This window comes from Acartia tonsa, chromosome 13 (assembly GCF_053477335.1).
Source record: "Acartia tonsa isolate MP-2025a chromosome 13, ASM5347733v1, whole genome shotgun sequence".
Taxonomy (NCBI): Eukaryota; Metazoa; Arthropoda; class Copepoda; order Calanoida; family Acartiidae; genus Acartia; species Acartia tonsa.
This window is the reverse complement of record NC_137272.1, coordinates 15528299-15554108: the sequence shown is the minus strand read 5'-3', so window position 1 is coordinate 15554108 and position 25810 is coordinate 15528299. Positions and strand designations below refer to the sequence as shown.

The window sequence follows — 25810 nt, the reverse complement described above, 5'->3', positions numbered from 1 at the left end:
TAAGAAATCAACCATGTGACGTCATAAAAATGAGGGATCATCCATCTCTTTTTTAAAGGGTTTTCTATACCACTTCTCCTCTACTTATCCCTCCTTTTTATGACGTTACATTTTTTGAGACACTTTGTTCCTTCCCATAATGATACTATTATTTTTATCTAAATTTATTTTAAAATGTCTCCATTTTAAGCTCTTAGTATCTGCTTAGCAAACTCAGTCTTGCTGTAGTCAATGTAATGATGGTGATGAGGGAATAATTGACGGTCAGCATGACATGGAAACCTGTAAATTATCATTTTTATTTAATACCTATATTTGCAACAACTTGTTCTACACAGAAACTTTCAATTTTCAGCAATAACAAAAGATCTCCTCCCCCTCTATCAGCTTCGAACCGTTGACATACAAGCAATGTATACAACTTTCTACAGTTAAGCTATGAAGAACATCTGTATTATAGTCTGTAATCATGTCTGTCTGTAAGTCCTACCACCTGTCTCTTTGTAATACTGCTGTCTTTTAAGTTCTCAAAGTTTAAATCTCCCATAATCAGGCACCACATATTAGTATGCATAGTTAGGATCTTAAGACAAAGAGTATTCAATAAAAATGTTGATTGTCTGCTATGTACGACACATTACAAACTTTCCCGATTTTGTATTACTTTTGAGGAACATGATTCCAGTTACGTCATATTTTTCTTTCCCGATAAAGGGAAGGGGGAAAGAAAAAAAAGTGAAGGGGGGAAGAAAAAAGAATTGGGAGAAAAGGGGGTTTTCCCCATCTCTTTTGAAGAGATTTTCTTCCCCCCTTCCCTTTTTCGGGAAAGAAAAATATGACGTAACTGGAATCATGTTCCTCAAAAGTAATACAAAATCGGGAAAGTTTATAATGTGTCCTATGTACAATACCATGGTGAAGGACCTAGACTGGCGTTTACAGAATGGCTGTTCAGCCCTAGAGCAAACCCTTATGGCATTAAATATCTCTCAAATACTACTCTATTCCTATCAATCAGTCTCTCCCTTCAGTTTCATCATATTTTTACAGTAGCTTTTGATAGGTTAGGTTAAGTGAATGTCAAATGTTATTGCCCTGCAGGGTTTGAAAATTAGCCCCACAGTGTTAGAGCCTCCTGCAAGGGCTAGAAATACGAAAGAAGCTAATGTGAAATTACTATGAATCATTAAACTTTGTTTTCTTTCCATGATCTGATTTTTTTTGTTATCTGTGCAACTTCAATAGTAATAACCTGTTCATCTGTTCTTTCCAGAGGACCCACTTGTTGGCAATCCATTTATTACCATACACAACAGGACATCCCATGTGAATCATTCTGGTTATATTTATAATATTATCATTTTATTTAGAGACTGTTTCCCCAGATAAGTTAATTTTTCATTCAAAATATAAGATAAAATCTTTGGGTTACCCATTTCTCTCATTAAATGGCTGAAAATCTGCCTAAAGCGTAATTAAAACCTTAAGAATGCAAAATTTCTGGGATTCTTTAGGATATTTTATTCTAAACTTAAAGTCTTGCGATAGTTAAACATAAACATAAAAATAAACATCATAAACATAAACTACTACATATGTATACTAATAAATTAAAATAAAGTATAGATTAAAAGACAAAGTTACAAAATAAATACAAGAGTTCTGCAATCCAATGAAAGGCCATCGGTATTATCCTCTTAGAATTTTTTTTTAATATTGAAAATTTGAGTACACCCCCCCCCCCCCCCCCCGACAGCCAACTATGAACTCTGGCCGCAGCGCTCGGCTCCCTAGCCTGCCTAGCCGCAGCGCTCGGCCCCCTTGCCTGCCTAGCCGCAGCGCTCGGCCCCCTTGCCTGCCTAGCCGCAGCGCTCGGCTCCCTAGCCTAAAACCTAACCTAAAATAGTTGTTCGTCGGTAGTCGGGGGGGGGGGGGGGGGTACAAAATTGAAAAAAAATGAGAAAAAAAATTTCTAAGAGGATAACGCCCTAGCAGCTACGCCCCCAGAGGCCTCAAGGGTCCCTTTATGTGGAGAATCATTGACCACCCCCACCTCCAATCAATTTCAGAGTTAAAAATAATATTTTTTTAACTTTGTGCGGCTTATTTTTATTTCCAGGGGCGATTTCTCTTGATGGTTTGATGTTACCATCCCCAAAACAGTCATAAACCTTCCAAGGACCCATGAGGAGCTACACTGTAAAGGAAAACCATATTGGTTCAACTGTTGTATGGTTGACACAGACAAACACAGATACTTTTGCTTTTATATAATTGTTGAGAACATCTGAAAATGATATTTTATAAATTCCTAAAGGTCATTTCATTCTTGTTGCTAATGATAGTCCAGTACAACAAATTACCAGCTCTGTTATTCATAGAATAATAAGTGTTTGAATCAGAAACTTATAGGCAAGTTCCAGGGAGGTAGGGGACATTTGGCTGTTTATTTCATTAATTTCATTATTGTAACGTTTTCTTAATTGATGGCAAAGCAACTTTGGGGACTTTTAATGAAATTTTGATTGGTTTGTAGATTGAAGTGTCCAAACGTTTCAACCTTTAATTGATATCTACAAAAGGGGTAAATTTGTGTACCATCCTGGGGGATGCCAATAAAGGGTAAAGTAGTTTACGCAATAATCCTTAAAATCGTGAGCAAGCTTCCAGTCAAATGCGATTTTCAAGTCTAACTGTTCTTAATGTTGACTAAAGACATAGTATAATTAAACGCATATTTTAAAAACAGTTTGACCTAATAAGCGCATTTGACTGGAAGCTTGCTCACAAGTTTACGGATTATTGCGTAAGCTACTATTTCCTTTATCAGCCATTGTCTTATCCCTTTAGATCCCTGTAGAGTAAGTCTATGTAACAATATCCTTGGGTATATAAGGGTAAATTGCTCGCTTATTTTTTTATATATTTTGTTATTTTACCCCAGGTTTACCCCATGATGACGAAACTTACCCTAATTTTGCATATTTATCAAATTATTCCATTACTGATTATTCTATGCCTTGGGGTAATACTGACATTCTGATAGGGGAAAATTGTTCTACCCCCTGCTTCCACATCTGATAGATAGATCATAGAAGTTGTCATACGTCCACCTAAATAAACAAGGATGAAAAAATCCATAAAAGCGAAGCTCTGAAATGGAAGTGCAAATGAACATCAACACATGTTGATGTCAGAACTGAACAAGCATAATATTAATGCTTAAGTCTATTCAAAATTGTAACTAAATTTGTTGCAAAACTGCAAAAACACATGATACTGTTTAAGGACATACTGACGTTTTTAGGACTTTATCATAGAGATGCTTCGCTTATAGCATTGTACCTTATTGCAATTGGAATCAGTATTCAAACAAGGATGACAACATCTATAAGTAGCGAAGCTCAAAAATTAAGAATGGATTTCAGAAATGATTACTATAAAGCAGTGTCATACAATAAACATTAATCTTGATAAAATAGGGAAATAAGGAAACCTTAAAAATCACGCAACCTTTAAATCACGAAAATTTTAAAATCTAGAAATCGATCTAGAATCGCAATTTATAGACAAATATTAATGAAACTTGATAAAAACATGTAGAATATGAGCATATTCAATTCCTGATAATATCAGCCGCAAATCCTGAATAGGAATCGAGAAAACCATATAAAACCTAAAAATCTAGGCATCGATCTAGCACCCCAACTAATAGAAAAACCGAAATAAATCTTGTGGAAAATATGTAAATTTAAGCAATCCCTGAAAATTTCAGTCCATTATCTTAAAAAGGAGTTGAGAAAATCACGAAAACATGAAAATCTAAGAATCGATCTAGCACCCCATACAACAGACAGATGGACAAAACAATGTATAGATTAGATGGGCATATGTTATAAGAATCTTTATTAAAAATTCCAGCTGTCCATCTTTTATAGGAGCCGAGAAAATCACGTTTCCCCCACTTTGTCTCAGACGGACGGCCAGACGGAGGAACATTTCGAATTATAGAGTAGCTTCGCTACTAAAAATCAGATGAATTTGGGTAATTTTAACATACAAAAATTTGTTAGCAAAAAGGCAAAAAATCAGCTTGTTTTAAATGGACGAACGGACTTTCTGGTAACGATCATAGAATTGTTGCGCTTTCTAAGTCGTAAGCAACTGTTATAGGAATAAGCATGGAAAGTTTAAAATCGATACGACAATTCTAACTTGTTTAAATTAATGAAAAAGTTTGAGTTGTTTGGTTCAGTCAGTTGAGTGTCCAAACGTTTCAACCACTAAAGGTAATCTACACAAGGGGTAATTTTGTGTAAATGTCATCGTCTTATCCCTTTAGATCCCTAGATACGTTTACAGTTGTAGGAGTAAACAATTTCAGGTATAGTCCCTTTCGTGACAAAGCCTCTTAAGGGGCGTTTTGTCGCATTTTCACAGTAAATTTTCTCCTATTTCTAACCGTGCGAGGCCAATTGCCTAACCCTGCAGGGCAATCACCTAACCTAAAATAACCTATCCAAAGCTTCTGTAAAATTTTGACAAATCGCCCCTTATGAGGCATTGTCACAAAAAGGGACTATACCCACAATTTACTACCAACCTCCTACGTCAATATCTCCAAGAGAGGGAAGGCCAGGTGAATCAGCATGAATACTGATATGACCACCAATACCATAGTTCATCACTTGGTAGTTCTCAGATGAAAAACTAAAAATAGAAAATGTAACTAAACAAAGTGTCTCAAAAATCAGCCATGTGACGTCATAAAAATGAGGGATTACCCATCTCTTTTTAGATGTTTTCTTTCCCACTTCCCCCCTCATTTTTTTGACTTCACATGACTGATTTTTGAGACACTTTGTAAAGTTACATAGAAAACATTTATGATCATTGATCAATTAAAATTTAATGCCAGAACTTTTTCTTCTTTATATATAATTGCTCTGTATTCTAAACCCAGCTTAAATCAGGGAAAAGGGATGGAAAATGTAAGAAAATATTATTCTAGGCCTATTTTCCAACTAGGCCTAAAAAACCAGTTACGGGAGGGTGCAGTAGTTAGAATTGACAACTATCAACTAGAATAATGAAATAGCTAAATAAGTCCAAAGAAAATAATAGAATAAAATTCAGGTAGCTAGCCTCAAGTAAAAATAGACTGATTTTAGGTTCTGTTATTTCTATTTTTATTAATGAGTAAACTTTTTATTTGAAAATATCATTGCTAATTAAAATTGAAAATAAATAAATTAAACAATAAGCAATGGGTAACATTCTATCAAGTTCTATGGATACTCTTATTATGTAATAATGTATTTGTACTAGTGTGTTTTATCAATTCCGCATAAGATTTTTAGAATTTGAAATACAACACTTCATTTATTAACTGCCAATTGAATATTCTTAGCTACGCACTTCCTTAAAAATAATCCCTCTATTTTTGTTTTTTTTATATATGGCTTTTTAATGTAAAACTCTGAGCAGATTTAATAATTAGGCTAATGTGATCAAACACCATTTCTATTATTTTTTAGAAGCAGACAGCTCATTGTTTTTTTCTAGAATTGTCTGCTTCTAAAATTGCCGCGGTTATATATAGCTTGCCTCCAGTTGCCCATTGGTTGATACAAAACAAGCCGATCCTTATTGGTTGAGAGCGATAGCTAATTTGGAGCTGCCTCCAATGAATATATTTACTTAGGAAATGGTAAAAGTTGCAATATCCCTTGTGAAACTAGGCCGGATCTGTAATAGGTTTTAAAAACAGCTAAATCACTAGTACCTGTATCTTGGACTGAACAGATTGAATCCCAATCCTAATTCTAATCTTTGTGATACTCTGGCAATCAGCTGATGCCTTCTCTCACTAAGGTATTTAATCTTGGATGTTCTCTTAGCACTATACTCCTCTTTTTTATCCTTCACAATGTAGGGGGTTGATCTCATATCACCTAAATAAATAACAAGGATGACAACAACCACAAGAAGCTAAGCACTAAAAATTAATGGAAGGACAAACAGACAAAATGGATTAAAAAGAAGATGTTCTGTTGATAAATGTGCAATAATTCTTAGAAATCACGAAACCTTTCTGATAAATTAATAAATTTTTTCTTCTGTCTTTTATGCATGACCGACAGACTGACGGAAAAAGTAAATCATACATTTGATGCTCATTGATATAGAGAATCTTTACCAAAAATTTCAACCGTCTATCTTCAATATCAGCCGAGAAAATCGCATTTCTCCTATAAGGTTACGGACGGTCTGACTGACGGAAAGACAAAGTGAATTATAGAGTAGCTTCGCTAATAAGAAAAATAAATTACTTTCTTTTAAGAAAGATTACCTACTGAAAATAAAAATTGCATAAATTTATTCAAATTCAAAATTATTGCTCAATATAATCCTTACTAGTTTGTCTATTTGTCTGTTTGTACCGAAGAATCTCACTAACTGCTGAACCGATATGGTTCTACTTTACAGAGTAGCTTATCATAGATCCTGTGATGGTCAAATGAGTTGATATGTTGTTGTCAATAATAACGAGATATCAATTTAGTATAGATTTATGGCAATATTTGAATGCTAACACTGCTGAAATTGTAATCTTTACTTATAAAATAAACATAATTGTGTGGTATTCGGCAACCGTGAGCCATGTCTATGGCACCCCTGATCTGGGGTTCGGTGGAGGGTCAATGGCCCTCCCCCGAGTCCTGGGGAAGGGGTCTAGTGACCCCCTCCCTACGCTTAGAATTAATGATTTGAATCTGTCATGTTTATTATGGCTAACTGTATTCTTAATTCTCCCCCACCCTTTCCAGGGATGGGGGAATCATTATTGCCCAAACTGACCATTGTACATATATTATTTATGCTTTTATGTTATGATTATTTATTCCTATCCATGTAATTATTGTTTGTTGTATATAACTCCAGTATATCTTAAGCCTTCAATAAAGTGACAACTAAAAGTAGATGTTGATCATTATCTAGTGAAAGCTAGAGAAGCGTAGCTTCTCTATAGTAAGGTGTCCACGTCTGTCACACTGCCGTAATCTAATTGAACTCCGGTGTCTGCCATTGATCCTCGGCGGATACCACAACTTTGGTGACAGCTGTGTGAGATTACGGCGAACCACAAGTGTAGAGCAGACGCGCATCTGAGGCTAAGGTACTCCCAGCAGTGAATCTGGCAAAACTGACGCAAGCAACCTGAATTACCCACCCTGGACAGCAAAGTTTAACTCTGCATCCGGCAGTTGTGGAAGCAAAACAGCGAAATCTGACGAATAACCGCGAGCAGCGCTGATATCTAACGGAGAATTGAGCGCCAAAAGGGCTGAAACAGGCCTGCGGACCGGCTGAAACAAGCCAAATACGTGTAGACGGCTGAAAATAGGCCAACTTTACTGCAAGAAATAGCAGGATCCGAACCAGTGGCGCTAGCAGGACGGGACATTCCCTGCCGCCGATAGGCTGAAACATGCCACATAGCTGCAAGCTGCGAGCTAACATACGGGTGTAGTGCACCAGAACAGAGAAAAACTACGTCAACCCCGAGTATCCTGAGAAGCTACAACGCAGCCACCCATCTAGAAGACAGATATTATATCACATTTGCAGGGATTACCACCCCAATGTGATGACCAAACAATAGATTTATGAGCAAAGCTTGGCAAACAAATTGTTGTGTTGTGATAAATCTAAGAATAGAACAGGCTTGGATTACTGTTTATTGTGATAACAGCTAAAAATAGAACAGAGTTGGTCAACAAATCTGTTATGTAATTGTGATAAGGACAGCAATAAAAGTTAGATGTAATATAATCAAAACAATTTCAAGCCCACAGCACAATAACAAATACACCCTTTATTCCAAGGGAAGGGGAGGGGGCCCCTTTCCATTTGAAGACAAATACAATCAGGGTTATATAACAGATAAGCCTGAGATTAAGAAGCAGAGGCCCCATTACACCAACACACAGTTACCCCCTCCCTCACAGTGGGAACGGACGGAGTTACCCCCGTCCCCTCACGCGCTTCCCCCTTCCTACCCACACTAGGCCAAGTCCGTCTGTAGTGTGGAGCTAGCGATCGGATATACAGAGCGCCATTCACGGGTAGCGCAACAAAGTGCGGAAAACATCATAAATCCAACGGACGAAACGGACCAATGAGGGAGCGAGCTGAGGGGTGAGAGCGCGTTTTCCCCGTGTGCGCGGATTTGACGGCGCGAACGCGCGTTACAAGGACAGAAGATTCCACGTACACACACACACACACACACACACACCTTCACACCAGAGCAGAGCTACTCCATAGCATCTAACAGGGGTATTTTTAGCAAATAAAGAATTGCAAGTTTCTTTCCTCCTAGCTCTAGTGTGATAAGGGAAAACCCAATCAGTTCCTGACAGCAGTTCAGACCCTCAACATCTATCTACCTCAACATCTATCTACCTCAACATCTAACCATTGATAAGTACAGCTAAGTTATACCTTTGCAACTAAAACTCCCAACCTAGTGATACAAACAGTGTTGGCTGTTAGGCTAGGAAGCCTCAAGTGACAACCCATTCATTGTATTCCCGTATAACTTTGTGCCCGCCGTTTCACCGTTGACCCAATGGACCAGCATCAAGTCCCAGGAGGTGACCAAGCCCCAGGATGGCTCCAGGATGACCCTCAGCCGGCACCAGCCGAGTACCGCAAGCTGATGTTGAGCAATCTGCCGGAGTATAGAGGGCCGCCCAAGCAGTCCTGGTCGGCACATATCCGCCGACTGGAAATGTCATGGGCGGCTTACCGCGTGCCACCTCATGATTCCCTCAACCGCCGCAACGCCCTACTACTGTCATTGGTAGGGCAAGCGGCGGAAATGGCGTCCCATCTGTTTGGCGAGGCAGGCCAAGCCTTGACCTACGAGCAGGTCAAGACCGAGTGTGAATTGTTATTTCGTCCTGCTTTTGAGTCCCAAACGCTTAAACAAGCGTTTAGGGACTACAAGCAACACTCGACAGAACCTATACAGGCGTACATATCAACAAAGTGCGCCTTGTATAGGGACGCCTACAATCATGAGGATCTTGAATTGTTGGTGGACGAATTAAACCGTGGAATTCGTAACGCCAATGTAAAACGCCTCATGATGAACCATGAAATTGCGAGTGTACCTGAGTACACTCGCAAGGCCATGTTCACCGTGACCATGGTTACTAAGCAACTGAAGGAGGGTGTGTGCTTAGTGGACTCGACCGACGGGCTGACTGGATCTGCCTGCATCCAGTTGCCCCAATATGACGAGTCGGAGCCAATGGAGATTGGCTCCTTGGCTCCGGGTCTCCACCAGATGGGGAAGGTCGCTCCAGATGACAAGGTTCCAGGCCGCTGCTACCGCTGCCAGGGGAGAGGCCACCGAGCTCGAGACTGTCCAACGCCTATGGAAGTTAGCCTAGAGGAGAGGCGCACCCAGCCACGCCGTGACCGTTCTGCCAAGTGTGAGCGTTGCCACTATGACGGCCACACGGCGGCCGAGTGTAGAGCTGACTGGGCCCAGGTAGCCAGCCGCAGGCGCACCGCCGACAAAGGTGCCCCTCCAGGGAAGCCCAGCAGAGTGGCCCATATGGAAGGGAGCGCGCCCCCAGCACCACCACCGCAAGCAGCCGCCTCCAGAGCTGCGGACCGAGCCGATGGGATGCCGCAGTTCGGGACTGTCCCAGCTAGGATCAACGTACTGGGCGGCGCGGCTGAGCCCAACCGGGTTGGCCTAGGCTTCAGTCTGAACCATCTGGGGCCAGAGCTGATACAGCCCAACAACATAGCCGAGCCAGAGGTGCTGAGGCCCCAGCCTTTCAGTCTCAATATGATGGAACCTGCCCGACCGAGCCTACCCAGCAAGAGTGGAGGGGCGCTGCCCAGCGTCCCTGAGACGGTGTATGGGGAGGCCCTGGCAGCCGCTGAACGAGAGAGGCAGGAGGTGCTAGCCAGCACCTCTGCATCGATGTATGGGACGCCACCCGGCGTCGCCACCTGGGATGATGGGGGGGTGCTATCCAGCGCCTCCCACCGTGTGCTTGGGGCGACCCCCGTCGCCGCCACCGAGAGACCTGAGTCCTGGAACGAGCCAGCGGTCCCAGAGGAAGGGGTGACACCCGTCACCCCCAGCCAGCCAGCGCCACCAGCCTGCAGTGAGAGCCCAGCTACATGCCAGCCAGCGCCACCAGCCTGCAGGGAGAGTCCAGCTACATGCCATCCAGAGCCCTCTACCAGCCAAGGGAACCCAGCGGCTCACCATCAGGATAAGTTGAATTTGTTAAATGTATTGAATCCAAAACCTTGTAAACACCCAGCCTTGCCTGTGCCCCCTGCACTTGAGGCTGGGGAGATTGAAAATTGGGAAAATAAGGGCTTGCCTGTGCCACATGCACCTGAGTTCCTAGGGCAGGGGAGGGCATTGAGTAAGGGCGAGCCTGTGCCACATGCACTTCAGCCCCATGCCACTGGGCATGCCTTGGACCAGGGAAGGGAGCATTTAGGGCTAGGGGAGCCGACACCCAGGCAAGTGCCAGTCGCTTGCCAGTCTGTCATTGGGGAGGGTATCGGGGTGCCTCGGCCGCATACAGATAACGCTCAATGGAAATTTGTGTCTAGCCAGGAGCAGCCCAGCCGTGTCCAGCCCCAAGAAGCAGCCGTGACCAGAACCGGAGATCCCCAGCCGCGTGCCCGAGGAAGATGGTTACCTGGAAGCCTCTCCCATTGGTGGATGGTCCTGTGGGGCCTCCTTCTGGCAGCCGTGTGGCCTACAACCAGCTACGTCCTGGTGGGGTGGGACTGTGCCAACCCCACCCATGTCACGTCTTACAACAAAGAAAAGATGTGTGACACGGAGCCCCTACACCAGGAGGTGCCCCTGGGCCACGACATCCACGTCCTGCAGCAAGTCAAGGTGAGGGAAACCACTGGGTTCAGCTGTCAGCTCACCGTGTCCCAGTGGACATTCAGGTGTGGGGTATGGGGTCACCTCAAGGTGACCTCGGTCCCCACCCTCATGAGGCCAACCAAGATAGACCCAGAAGCGTGCCGAGACCTGGCCAGGAACCGAGTATACACGTTGCCAGGCAAGACCCAGCCACTGACGTTCCAGCTGAACCACCCCCTGTTCTTCACCGTTGATGTAGTGGGCGCCCTCGTCAACAGCCCCGAGGGGGTGGGTTGCGAGGGGGAGGACGTCCACTTTGAGGGCCAGCTCTACCGCAATGAATTAGTGCTCCAGGAGCGGCGGCTGCTGGTCAAGGAGGAGACCTATGTGGTGGAGGATGGACGGGTGGAGTCCCAGTCTGACCACCTGACCCTCGACTGTCCCCATTCTGAGCTGTCCTGTATCACTGGGGAAGCAACCTACGTGTGGGACCACCTGGGAAGAGATTGCCCCTTGAGGCTGATCCGCAGCCTCCAGCCCAGCCTGGTGAGGGATGCATATCTGGTTGACCATCAGGCCCAGTTTTTCATCAACATGACCAGCCCCACCTCAATTGTGAACTGCGACTTCGAGGCCCATGCCACCAACCATCCAGCGCTGTTTGTGGCAGCTGACCCAGCCGCGGCTGCGCTGCCCCGAGTGTCGGCCAGGGATGTTGACGTTCCCCTCCAAGCACAGATCCATGCAGGTTATATTGGATTCACCCTGGAAACACGCATGAGGAGCACTGCAGCAGAAGAAGTAGCGGCCAACTGCTGGAAGCTCCAGCAACTAGATCCGGCCCACCCGGTGCGTGTCCAGGGGAGCACGTTCTCGGTACTGAGGGGAGACATCCTGCTGCAGCTGACCTGCCAAAGGCACAAGTATGTTGTCCGCGAACACAAGGAGTGTTGGGACAAAGTGCCAGTGGAGCCCACAGGTTTTGTAGACGCCGTGACGCGGGTATACAGTGAGCACGCCACCAAGATTCCCTGTTCCTCCACCTACCCCCTGACTGTGCACGCAGAGGAAGGCTGGATAGAGTTGACCCCTGCTCCCAAGAAGAGGCCACCCCCGCTGGATACGCCCAAGCAGCTGTTGACAGACCCCTTAGATGACTTCAGTTCAGGTGGTCTGTATTCACAGGCTGAGTTGAACGACTGGCAACAGCTGCTGGCGTTCCCAGCATACAAGAGCGCCATGCTGACCGGCCTATCCTATGGCTCCTGCGTTCAGCAAGGCAGCTGTTCGGCCACAGGAGACCATGGGATAGTGTCCTACAACATTGACCGACTGGCGGAGGAAGGAGAGGCAGCCCTGGATGTCTGGGCAGGATTTAGACAAGCCATCCACGAGTGGGGAGATGGCGCCGCCATCCTGTGCTTGCTGCTGCTGATCCTCAAACTGCTGGGGGACCTCACCATCATTTCTCTGGCAGCAGCACAAGGAGGAGTCCGGGCAGCCCTGAATGCGATATCACAAGTGTTCCTGTACCACCCAGCTTTGTATAAGAAGGCGATGGCTAGAGCCAGGCTCAACCATGCCAAGTCCCGGGACTTTTCAGTGGACTGGGATGCCATCCCCATCGGCAGGGAAGCAGCCGAGGAAATGGTGTCTATGAAATCCACTGACAGCGGGCATGACCGCCCAGGTAGACCAGGACCGCCCTCTGGCAGACCCCGCGGCCCCTCAGGAGGACAGGCCGCTGCTCAGACACTCAACCTGGCAGCCAGTGCCCCAGCCGCTGCCAACAACAACCCGCAGGTCCCACTGCTGACCGTTCCAGCAACCAATGTGCCACCACCAAACCTGATACCTGCCGGCGCCGACCAACGTATCCAACCCAAGGCAGCCTCTGCCTTCTACCCCACATTGGGAGCCCATCAACCCTAAGAAGATACTCACCACTAGGATTCCATTGAATCATTATCGTTTGTATATATTTTTAGCCCTAAGGAGCGGGCCGAAGGCCTCAACCACTGTCGGAAGTCTGGTAGGGAAACCATCTCCCAGCCTTCCGAGGGGAGAGTTGTGGTATTCGGCAACCGTGAGCCATGTCTATGGCACCCCTGATCTGGGGTTCGGTGGAGGGTCAATGGCCCTCCCCCGAGTCCTGGGGAAGGGGTCTAGTGACCCCCTCCCTACGCTTAGAATTAATGATTTGAATCTGTCATGTTTATTATGGCTAACTGTATTCTTAATTCTCCCCCACCCTTTCCAGGGATGGGGGAATCATTATTGCCCAAACTGACCATTGTACATATATTATTTATGCTTTTATGTTATGATTATTTATTCCTATCCATGTAATTATTGTTTGTTGTATATAACTCCAGTATATCTTAAGCCTTCAATAAAGTGACAACTAAAAGTAGATGTTGATCATTATCTAGTGAAAGCTAGAGAAGCGTAGCTTCTCTATAGTAAGGTGTCCACGTCTGTCACACTGCCGTAATCTAATTGAACTCCGGTGTCTGCCATTGATCCTCGGCGGATACCACAATTGAACTACAAGTTTTAATTGCCTAGTTTTAGATATGTTCTGAGATCTAGCATAATATTCCTGTTAATTACATAGCCTTAATAGTCCCTAAAGTCTTATTCATTGCATTGGCTAAACAACATTGGGACTTTTATTAAATTTGATTGGCAGGTTTTCAACCATTTATTGTAATCTACAGCAGGGGTGATTTTGTGAATCACCATCGGGGATGTTCATCAATTTATCGGCCATTGTCTTATCCCTTTAGATCCCTGGTTAATACCTTTAGTATCATCTTTAACTTGCGTCATTTCTTCTTCATACACAAAGTGATGGATCTCCGCTACAACAGGATCTGTTGAATGCTTCTCTAACCTAAATATATAGATTGTCATTGGGTGTACTTTTTTTTATTTATTTTGATTTGTTATTCACGTTCTTTATATACCAGCTAGAGGGTCTTTTTCTAGGGGCGATTTCTCTTGGAAGGGTGGTGGTACCTACCCAAAGATATTTATAAACCTTTATAGCCCTATGAATAGAGATACCCTGTAAAGGAGAACCATACCGGTTTTTAATTAGCAAGATCCTATGATCAGTTTTGACTCAACCTTCTAAGAGTAAGGAACTACCGTTATTCATTGTTAATTTATAAACTTTTGAGTTTTTATACCAGCAATATTATAATTTTTACAGACATGACTTAGTTTTGGGCGAGATTCAAATATATGACCTTACGGGCTCATTAGAGTAAAACACTAGAGAGGGAAGGGGTTAAATAACTGTATCTCTCCATCGCACTGTCCTTGTGCCGTCTTTCAATAGGGTCATTGAAAATAAACCAATGGTGTGCTGTGTATTAGTACATCAGCTAAGGAGCAGGAAATAATTTGGTAGCCGACGAATAAGGTCATTGAAAAAGGAAGGGAGGTGATTATATGTATATACAACTATACTATAGATCTGTTCTAGGATGCTGTAAGTATTGGTGCAAAAAATGGGGACATGATTCCAGTGACGTCATATTTTTCTTTCCCGAAAAAGGGAAGGGGGGAAGAAAAAAAGAGATGGGAGAAAAGGGGGGTTTCCCCATCTCTTTTGAAGAGATTTTCTTCCCCCCTTCCCTTTTTCGGGAAAGAAAAATATGAAATCACTGGAATCATGTCCCCATTTTTTGCACCAATACTCACAGCATCCTGTTCTAGCTCTAACTAATGGTTATTAAAAGATTTAAAAATACGGTTGGATCAGATATCAGGCCGGATATCCGGCATCAAGTATTTAGCCATATATGTATACAGTCCAATCCTATTATAAATATACTTACTTGAATTGGCCAAGCTTCAGGAATGGATCATTAAAATTGATATGTTCACAAATATATTCAGGACCTTAAAACAAATTAACTATTAACAAGGATGACAACTTTCATAAGTAGCGAAGAACAAAAAATTCGGGGATGGAAATATGGACAAGCAGATCTAAACAGCATTTGTTAAAAAAGAATAGATTTATTGGAGAAAAAATCACTAAACCTTTCTCTCATATTTTTTTTATTTTCTAGTATTACTATTTTGTAGCATGACTGACAGACCGACGGACACATGCTAATGGGTGCAAGGAAATAATCTTAAAAGTTACGGATTGACAGACGGACAAAGTAAATTATAGCGTAGCTTCGCTACTGAAAATAATTGTCTATATAAAAACTTAACAAATAGGAGGAAAAGGTTATTTTAAAGAAAGAAAGACAGTCTCTTATAGATTACAATTGTTGTAAGGAGTGTTAATTACACTGGTACCCAAAGTTTTAGAAATAGATTCTCTGACTAGTTGCCTTAAAAACTTTGGCTATTTTTATTAGATTTTGATTTATTGGCTCCACTTATCCCCATTTTTCTAGGGCACTATAGACAGCTAAATATACCAACCTGACATAGGGGGAGCTTGCTTCTTGCAGTTGGCCACAACCTCATCCTTTATGAAGTAATGAGAACCTTTGCAGGACTTCCCCGTGTTGAGATCCTCCAGGAAAGCCTGCTTGCCAGCAGCGTATAATTTCATGAAATCGTTTTCAAAACTGAACTGGTATGGCTCCTAAATACAACAGTACTTAGTTTCAAAACTGAACTGGTATGGCTCCTAAATACAACAGTACTTAGTTTCAAAACTGAACTGGTATGGCTCCTAAATACAACAGTACTTAGTTTCAAAACTGAACTGGTATGGCTCCTAAATACAACAGTACTTAGTTTCAAAACTGAACTGGTATGGCTCCTAAATACAACAGTACTTAGTTTCAAAACTGAACTGGTATGGCTCCTAAATACAACAGTACTTAGTTTCAAAACTGAACTGGTATGGCTCCTAAATACAACAGTACTTAGTTTTAAAACTGAACTGGTATGGCTCCTAAATACAACAGTACGTAGACGTCTATAGTGCCCTAGCAAAATGGGGATAGATGTCACTGCTTTTGGCCTACCTATTATATTGACCACATCTCTTTTCTAGGAGGTTTCTATCCCCCCTCCCTCTCTCTTTCCCTCTACAAGATGTCATTAGAATGGGTAGGCCAAACGCACTTCACAGCTACCAACAGTATTGCGTAGTGCATAGACATTTGCCTAAGCGCTGCATGTGTGACGTCATAAAAATACGTCTAAAAAGGAGAGATGACAGGAGAAGTGGGAAAGGAAATTCCCGAAGAAAGAATAGATTAGGCGTGTTTTTATGGGGGAAAAGGTCATTACCTTAGCTTTTTAGAGTGGAGTCAAACGTCCTGATTGGTCAAGTAGTTTAAACACTATGGTCTGGATTTATTTTGCCCACCCTGTATATTCTATCCAAGGCAGGAAGTGTGGGGAAATTGTACTTTAATAATACCCAAATCTATTTTTTGCTTAAGATATGTAATGTTTATGGTTGGGGCAGATACATATTTGGCCGGATACTGGATATTCAACTGATTTCTCATACCTAATATCCGGTTGGATAACCGGTTATTGTTGTAGCAAAAAAGTTTTCTTCATAAAATGATGTTTTATTAAAGAATACTTGAAAATTAAGTAACTATTAAATTGATCCTTATTCTAAGCAAGTATGTCAATCTGTAGTGTTACTTACTTATTGCTGTATAGTACCAAGAATTAAGAAATAATGCTTGTGACTGCTTGTTAAAATGGATTGTTGTATAGTATAAAATATTATAATGCCGGATATCCAGCTTGACCCTAGTAATTTTACCTTGAAAGTGACATATTCATTATCAAAAGCCATTTTAGGATAAAGCATCAATTCATTATGAAACTCTACGGCCTCGTTGAAATATTTCTTTAGCCCAGGCATTGCTTTATACCAGAGGATTTCTAAAAAAGTTGATAAATTCAGATTAGTTGAATGGATTTAGATTATGTGGATATTGGTGTAGGGGTATTTAGGTTGCTAATATAGTCCTCAGATATTGGTCAATACATTCATCTACAGTCTAAAATATTATTTGGGGGGCAGAAAAAAAGGTCGTAAATTTGATGCTGTACGTATTGGTGCAAAAAATGGGGACAATTTTTAAATTGATTTGACGGGGCTGTTTATTTACGTCACAAGTGAGGGGAAAGAAAAGGGAAGGAGGAAAGAAACCCCTAGAAAAGAGATGGGGGTATGACGTCACACGCCAAAACAATTTGAAATTTGTCCCCATTTTTTGCACCAATACGTACAGCATCCGTAAATTTTACTAAGAGTTGCCCACCAACGACAGTTAAAAATCACGTATAGGTTTCATGATTTTTCCCCGAATTAAATTCGTTGTTGGTATAAGCTGGTCGATGTTTAGATTTAGTTAATAAATTTAATTAAGTTAGTCTCACCTGATGTTAACAATCTTTCTTCCCTAGCAAGTTTACCAATCAGACGAACATCCTCTTTCCTGTTTAGTGTTCAATTTACATCATCAAAACCCTTTAGATAATGGATATAAGGATATGTGGATATTGCGTTTTATATTTAAATTAGGTTGCTATTATAGCCCTAAGATATTGGTCAATACGTTCCTCCATGGTTATATTAGCCATCTGGAAGAAACTAACTGTAACAAGCAACTGAATTATTATTTTTAGATAAGATAATGATGTTTTAAAACTTTTGGTACCAGGGTAATTTACAGTCCAATGTCCTATCTCTCACTGCATTTACGTAACTGAAGCTGGTTTCTAGAAGAAAACTTTTGCTGACGTGATTGTCAGGAATCTAAAGGGATAAGACAATGGCTGATTAATTGATCACATCCCCAATAATGACACACAAAATTACCCCTTCTGTAGATAAAAATTATCTGTTGAAACGTTTATACACTCAACCAAAAAATTCACTAAAGTCCCCAATGTTGTTAAGCCAACGATTAAGAAAACGTTAGTATACAACTTTGGGGACCAGTGTAATAAACAGCCCATTGTCCCCTCTCTCTCTCTCTCACTGCCTGATTGTACACTTTCCTGAGCTTTGTAGCGGCCTGGTACACCTTGCCCTCAAATGTTATTGTTCCATCAATCATCTCCTTAGGATCTGTGTCGTGGTGATACTGAAATTTAAACCAAGCTGTGTCTTTACACAGTGTCTCAAAAAATCAGCCATGTGACGTCATAAAAATGAGGTAGATGAGAATTGGGAAAAAAACCTAAAAAAGAGATGGATCATACCTCATTTTTGTAACACAACATGGCTGATTTTTGAGTCAATTTATGCAATGCAATGCAATGCAAGTATGTAGTATGGAATATGACAAATCACATCCAAATTGATGACTATTTTGTAAAGCTCGGTCTTTTAATGATAGGTAAAATTTAAAGATAAGTATTTTTCTTCCTTGGGGTGATTTCTCTTGGGAGGGAATAGCTTTAGAATGGTTATTTTACGTTTTTTCAGGTTAGGATTTATTGGGTTAGGTGATTGCCCCACAGGGTTAGGCAATTGGTCCCGCTGGGTTAGAAATAGGAGAAAGCTAATGTGAAAAAAACATAGAATCGCCCCTTGAGGTGCGTTGCCACGGAAAGGACAATACCCAAAAGTTGATTATTCTATATTTGTTAATATTTGTTTGTCTGACCATCTGATTTGTTTCGCTATAAATAATGTTGTCATCCTTGTTGGATGTTAATAGGAGAAACTAGATCTTATACCTGTAAAAGTAAAAGTCCAAGGGGAGCAAAAACTCTACAATTATCCCATTGTGGTAGGAATCCTTCTATATTAGCTATCAGATCTCTAACCTTAATACAAAAACTCTATAATTATCCCACTGTGGTAGGTATCCTTCTATATTAGCTATTAGATCTCTAACCTTAATATAAAAACTCTATAATTATCCCACTGTGGTAGGTATCCTTCTATATTAGCTATTAGATCTCTAACCTTAATATAAAAAGTCTACAATTATCCCACTGTGGTAGGTATCCTTCTATATTAGCTATTAGATCTCTAACCTTAATACAAAAACTCTATAATTATCCCACTGTGGTAGGTATCCTTCTGTATTAGCTATTAGATCTCTAACCTTAATATAAAAACTCTATAATTATCCCACTGTGGTAGGTATCCTTCTATATTAGCTATTAGATCTCTAACCTTAATATAAAAACTCTACAATTATCCCACTGTGGTAGGTATCCTTCTATATTAGCTATTAGATCTCTAACCTTAATACAAAAACTCTATAATTATCCCACTGTGGTAGGTATTCTTCTATATTAGATATTAGATCTCTAACCTTAATACAAAAACTCTACAATTATCCCACTGTGGTAGGTATCCTTCTATATTAGCTATTAGATCTCTAACCTTAATATAAAAATTATCCCAAGTTAAATTTCTTTATTTCAAAAAATGTTTATGGACCCTCAGGGGGTAGGGGGCTCTAACCCTGCAGGGTCTTTCCCCTGTTTTTTATTTAACCTAAAATAAGCATTAAAAAATTCCATGAAGTTTTTTGTTGTCTTCTTTTTGCAAAGCATTTTTACACAGGGATCTCAAGGGATAAGATAATAGACGATAAATTATTTTATAACTCCAATAATGATAAATAAAATCTTTCGCTTAAATTTATTGGTTACGAAGATTTGACACTTTTAGTTTGCAACCAACCAACCTTTTAAAATCCAATAAAAGTACCCAAAGTTTTTGAGCTAACAAATAAGAAAACGTAGTAATAAGACTTTGGCTACTGGTGTAATTTTCAGTCCAATGTCCCCTCCCTCCATGATTTTTTACCTGATCTGAGTCAACAGTATCTTTAATCTTCCTCCACGTCCTAGCTGTTCTCTTGAGCAGATTATAATTATCAATAGGATGTTTTATGTTTGTCTCCTCAATATTCTTCAATGAATATCCATCAGTAACCAACAGTTCATCTAGTTGCCCTGGAGTTATGTGTTGTAGTAGTTTTTCCACCAGTGACTTCTCCCTTCCCTGAGGTTTAAATCCGTAAATAATTATTAGCCTAGCTACTCAGGGATCTAAAGGAATAAGACAATGGACGATAAATTGATGAAGATCCCCAATCATGATACACAAACTTGGTATTAGTATTTATTCTTCTGTAGATTACAATTAGTGGTTAAAATGTTTAGAATTTTAGGACTAGTGTAATAAACAGACCAATGTCTCTCCCTCCCTGGTAGCTACTTTATTTAATAATTTTAATTCAAAATTTATTTTATAATTTTGCAAATTGTAGAAATATTTTAAATTTGGAAGCAATAAATAAAAATTTTATAAAAATAGTATTATTGGTATTAATTTTTATGATTTTTATGTTAACATTAATGGAAAATTGTCTGTAATACGATGCAATGCAAGATTTTCAGCATAGCTGAAAACCTGTTCTAATAAATGGGTTATTTGAAGCCGTACTGGAAAATTTGCAAGGATTTAATTCCTGTAGAATATAAAGATCTTCAACACTGAGAGCAGTATTATTTAGTTTAGCAGACTCGGCTAGATCCTTAGTACCTACTCCATACAATCTCTCAAAGGTTTCAGGTTCTGTTAGCTCAACGTCTTCCCTGAAATATAAAAATTGTATAATAAGCAAGGATGACCCATACAACAGACTGACAGACTAAGTAATTTTTAAACGGGATGCTTTGTAAAAAGGGGTATCCTTATAACAAAAAAAAAACAGACATATATTTTAAAAAACAGCCGATGTAAACAGGGGCGTCCAAGCTTTTTTTTTTGGGGGGGGTAAAAAATTTTAGGGGGGGGGGGTAATTCGTGTTTGGGGGGGGTAAAATGGCGCGCGAAGCGCGCCGAAATTTTTTTTTACCCCCCCCAAAATTTTTACCCCGGGGGTAAAATTTGATTGGGGGGGGTAATTACCCCCCCTAAAGTCTGTTGGGGGGGGTAAATACTCCCCCAAAATCTGTTGGGGGGGGTAATTACCCCCCCCAAACTAATTTACCCTGGGGGTAAATTTTTTTGGGGGGGTAATTTAATTATGTAAAAAAAGCACCTACCTAATCTATTAAGTTAATAATAAGTACTATCTTATAACATAAAGTAGTAAGTAAGGTTTATTTGACTATAGCTTCAGATTTCATTACTTTTAATACTGAGTTCTCCTTTTTAGGAAAGCTTCACATAGATCCCATGATGGTTCCACACTATTATAGGTCAATCCTTTGAGTGGTTTTAGGCTATTTTTCTCCTCCCTTTTTACCCTTTAGAAAACACGAGTTCTTAGATGCTAAGGGCGCCACTACTATTCAAATATATAGTAGTATCTCATTCTTTAGAACATAAAAATACAATAATTAACTCACTAACCAATGAACCAATATGATTTTACTTTAAAGTGAAGCGTCTTATAGGTCCTGGTAAGTTTTATAACTAGTTTTGAGACACCTTGACATCCTCCCAAAAGAAAGCGCCTATATAAATTCTTTTTCATTATTTAATGAAATATTTAATTTAATTAGGTATCTATTTTATGGAATCTTCAGTGCTTTACAATTACATCATAGATCCCCGGGATGGTTTTAGCCCTTATAAAGGCCCAAGCAAATAAAACATGATCAAACTATTAAATTTTTTGTTATCATGGTTAAGAACTGTTTTAACTGGTTGGACAGTAAAATTTTTTTTAAAGAACATTCAATTTGGGGGGGGTAAATACCCCCCCCCAAAAATTTTTTTTAAAGAACATTTATTTTGGGGGGGGTAATTACCCCCCCCAAAATGGTTTGGGGGGGGTAAATACCCCCCCCCGAAATCGTTGGGGGTGCCTACGGCACCCCCAAGGTAGGGGTAATTTTTTTTGGGGGGGGGTATTGTTCACAAAATTTTGGGGGTGCCAAATGGCCCATTACCCCCCCCCTTGGACGCCTATGGATGTAAATAGGTTTTGAAACCATTGCTTTCAGAAAATTATTTCCACTAGCATCAGATTTCTTAATCTATCTTCAATAACACCCGAGGAAATTAAATTTCCCCTGCATAAATTAGAGTCTATTGGACGGATGAACACTCAGACAAAGTGAATTATAAAAATTACCTAAATCTTATATCATCAACTATCCACAAAGTATTGTTGATAGTCTTCTCGTTGATATCTTCAGGGAAGAAGGATACCACCTCTTTCCAGTTCTCAGAGCCCCGCATGGACCCAGGCAAAGCCTTCCCAGATAAGCCAAGAATACCTAAAAAATGAAGCGCTAGAAAGTGTAATGTGTGACGTCATAAAAATACGTCTAAAGAGGAGGGATAAGAGGAGAAGTGAAAAAGGAAAAAGAAATGGATCTTGTCATATTTTTATGACACTTTATAGCGCGTGTGTGGGAGTGTACCCCGCCTTAGCCTCAGGGGTTCACGATCACGAGCTTGGTAGACAGACAGACTTTTCACCACGACTTGCAGGTCAGCTTTGCATTGACGCCATAAACTTACCTTGAGTGCCAAGATGTTGGAACTGAACAATTTTTCCAAGTTTCCAGGTAGCCTGGTCCACAGTCTGAACCCTCCAGTCACAATCTTGCTTGATTATTCCCCGCTCTATGTGACCGAAACCTAAAAACATGTTATTAAAAACGAGGCCTCTCTATAGGTCTAATAAAGGTAGGTCCGTATATAAGAACGTCCGAAATGATAAGTCAGGTATATTATAATAGTCCATGAACTAAAAAAATAGGAATCTAGTAATTAAAGTCCTCCCATTGCATTGTTAAATTGCCATACAATTTAATACAATTGTAGTTCTTTTTTTGTATTTTATTGTGCAATATTTAATTCAGCCGCAGTCGTAAAATAAAGTAGCCATCTATGTATGGTGCCCTAGCAAAATGGGGTAACTTTTGGCATATCTAGAGGGAAAGAGAAAGAGAAGGGGGGGGGGGGAAACCCCTAGAAAAGAGATGGGTTATAGGCTATATCCTGACATGACGCAAATGAAATAGGTAGGCCAAAAGCTGTGATATCTATCCCCATTTTGCTAGTGCACTAAAGACAGCTACCAAAATAAATATACCTGACACTTCCATAAGATTTGGACTAGCAGAGCTGGCTGCATCTATAGACATAAGACAGGACAGGTCAGTTTTCTCCATAAGTAGCTAGAAGAATTACAGTAGCTATGTCAAACTTATAATAATTATAATCTACAGAATCATCATTGGAGATATATATCAATTTATGGTCCATTGTTTTATCCCTAAATATCCCTGAATATTACCCATTATTGTATTCCTCCTGTAGCTGTCTATAGTACCCTAGCAAAATGGGGATAGATATCACCACTTTTGGCCTACCCATTCTAATGACGTCATATTAGAGTGAAAGAGAAAGAGGAGGAGGAAAGAAACCCCCTAGAAAAGAGATGGGGTATAGGGTATTTCCTGACGTCAATCGAATAGGTAGGCCAAAATCAGTGACATCCATCACCATTTTGCTTGGGCACTATAGCCAGCTACAGGGAAATCTAGGGATAAGACAATGGTCCATAAATTTATATACACCCCAATAATGACAAATACCTTCTGCAGATTTTAATTATTGGTTAAAAAGTTTGGACACTAATTGTTTGAAACCAACCAATCAAAATTTAATTAAAAGTACCCAAAGTTTTATGCCAAGGGATGAGATAACGTGGTTAATCATTTAATTGAAGAAAGGTTAAAAAGGTGACCTTAATTGCTAATAGACAAACATCGTTAAGACTTAATTATAATGTATAAGTTTCTAACTAATTAGAGTAGATCCCTAAGAACAAATTGTGTAGGAACAATCAGATCATATTATTGGTTAGAATGTGTACACTGTTCATCCATATATAATAAGTCAGCTAGTAATAGTTTTTGTATAAATATAGAATTCGAATTCCTATAATAAAGTTTACTTTCGGGAAATAATATCTTCCAAATTTTTGTCTTATTATTGGATTTTATCATATGGGCTTGAATATAAACAAAATCTTAGTTTATAAAGAAATCATTTTTAAGTTGAACGGTTTTTGCAGCCTAGCTAGTTTTTTTTGCAATGTATTTTCTGTATACTGATTATCTGTCTGTCTGCCTTTTTGTTGTCTGTCTATCCATCTGTCAGTCTATCTGTGTGTGTGTGTGTGTGTTTGTCTTACTGATTTTCTGTCTGTCTATCTATCTGTCAGTCCATCTGTGTGTGTGTGTGTGTGTGTGTGTGTATGTCTTACTGATTCTCTGTCTGTCTATCTATCTTTCCGTCCATCTGTCTGTGTGTGTGTGTGTGTGTGTGTGTATGTCTTACTGATTCTCTGTTTGTCTATCTGTCTACCTGTCAGACCATCTGTGTGTGTGTGTGTGTATGTCTTACTGATTCTCTGTCTGTCTATCTGTCTACCTGTCAGACCATCTGTCTTTCTGTCTGTCTTTCTATCTGTCTTTCTGTCTGTCTCTCTGTCTTTCTGTGTGTCTTTCTGTCTGTCTTTCTGTCTGTCTGTCTTTCTGTCTTTCTATCTGTCTTTCTGTGTGTCTTTCTATCTGTCTTTCTATTTGTCTTTCTGTCTGTCTTTCTGTCTGTCTGTCTTTCTGTCTGTCTGTCTGTCTGTCTGTCTGTCTGTCTGTCTGTCTGTCTGCCTGTCTGTCTGTCTGTCTGTCTGTCTGTCTGTCTGTCTGTCTGTCTGTCTTTCTGTCTGTCTATCTATCTGTTTTTCTGTCTGTTTTTCTGTCTGTTTTTCTGTCTGTTTTTTGTCTGTCTGTCTATCTATCTGTCTTTCTGTCTGTTTTTCTGTCTGTTTTTCTGTCTTTCTGCCTTTCTGTCTGTCTTTCTGTCTATTTTTCTGTCTGTTTTTCCACCTGTGGTCTTTATGTTTACCTGAATTTGAGTACCGCTCTCGACTGGTTTTAAATCATCGGCTGTATATATATCTCTCCCTAAAACAAATTTTTATTTTATCAGGATTTTAAAGAACAAACAGAAAATTTACAGTTTCGCCCTTAGTATTCAGACACTCTCTATTCAAAAAAAGTGATTATTATTAGTAGTTGAAACGTTTGGATACTCAACTTAATGAACCAATCAATCAATCTTCAAGAAAATTCCCCAAAGAGTAAAGCCAACTAACAAGAAAACATTACTATAAAACTTGGGGGACAAGTGTAATAAACATCCCCAATGCCCCCTCCCTCCCTCCCTGACTTTTTTTACCTTCTTCTTTAACAAAGAAGTAAGGACCATTTCTCTCGTATCGAACTGTATCAACATAATCATCAAATGCTTGTACAGGTTGGGTGTACTTCTTTGGTATGCATGCAGACATAAACTGTTGGGTGCTGATGCGCCCGTCTTCATACCTAGAAAATATGGACTTAAACAGACTTTCTGGTAATAATCCTAGAGTGATGCTGTCTAAAATGGTGCAAAAAATGGGGACAAATTTCAAATTGTTTTGGCGTGTGACGTCATACCCCCATCTCTTTTCTAGGGGGTTTCTTTCCTCCTTCCCTTTTCTTTCCCCTCACTTGTGACGTAAATAAACAGCCCCGTCAAATCAATTTGAAATTTGTCCCCATTTTTTGCACCATTTTAGACAGCATCCCTAGAGTCCTACGCTTACGGAGGGATGCACAGAACAATAATCATGAAAAAAGCTTTGCTTTCAACAGTTTTGTTAGCCCCAAGTGGTCAAAGCCCGGTATAACAAAACTGGATTTAAATATGATTTGTGGCAAATTGTTTGTACTACAATGCTACATTTATATGATTTTTCAATATGACTGGGAACCAGTTCTAATCCAGCGGATATTAATAGGTTTCAAATCCATACTGTAATTAAAACTTACTTTTTAGGTAATCTTGTAACTTTAACATCCAGCCAACAATCTCCATGCAATGAGGCT

General features: G+C 40.3%; 1 protein-coding gene across 1 annotated transcript; it reads right to left on the bottom strand.

Annotated features, from left to right (window-relative positions):
* Positions 1-10: 10 nt before the first annotated feature.
* On the bottom strand, positions 11-25810 carry LOC145335445 (prolyl 4-hydroxylase subunit alpha-2-like). Its single transcript, XM_080181191.1, has 21 exons — positions 25754-25810; positions 25119-25264; positions 24786-24844; positions 22966-23050; positions 22389-22508; positions 21997-22141; positions 20383-20506; positions 19713-19913; positions 18626-18715; positions 17945-18027; positions 17318-17379; positions 16695-16816; positions 15380-15545; positions 14776-14839; positions 13732-13823; positions 5786-5954; positions 4604-4710; positions 3020-3113; positions 2314-2368; positions 1253-1338; positions 11-282 (listed from the first exon to the last, which is right to left on the bottom strand). Exons 2-21 carry the CDS (start codon positions 25228-25230, stop codon positions 186-188), a joined length of 2133 nt encoding a protein of 710 aa, XP_080037317.1. The 5' UTR covers positions 25231-25264; positions 25754-25810; the 3' UTR covers positions 11-185.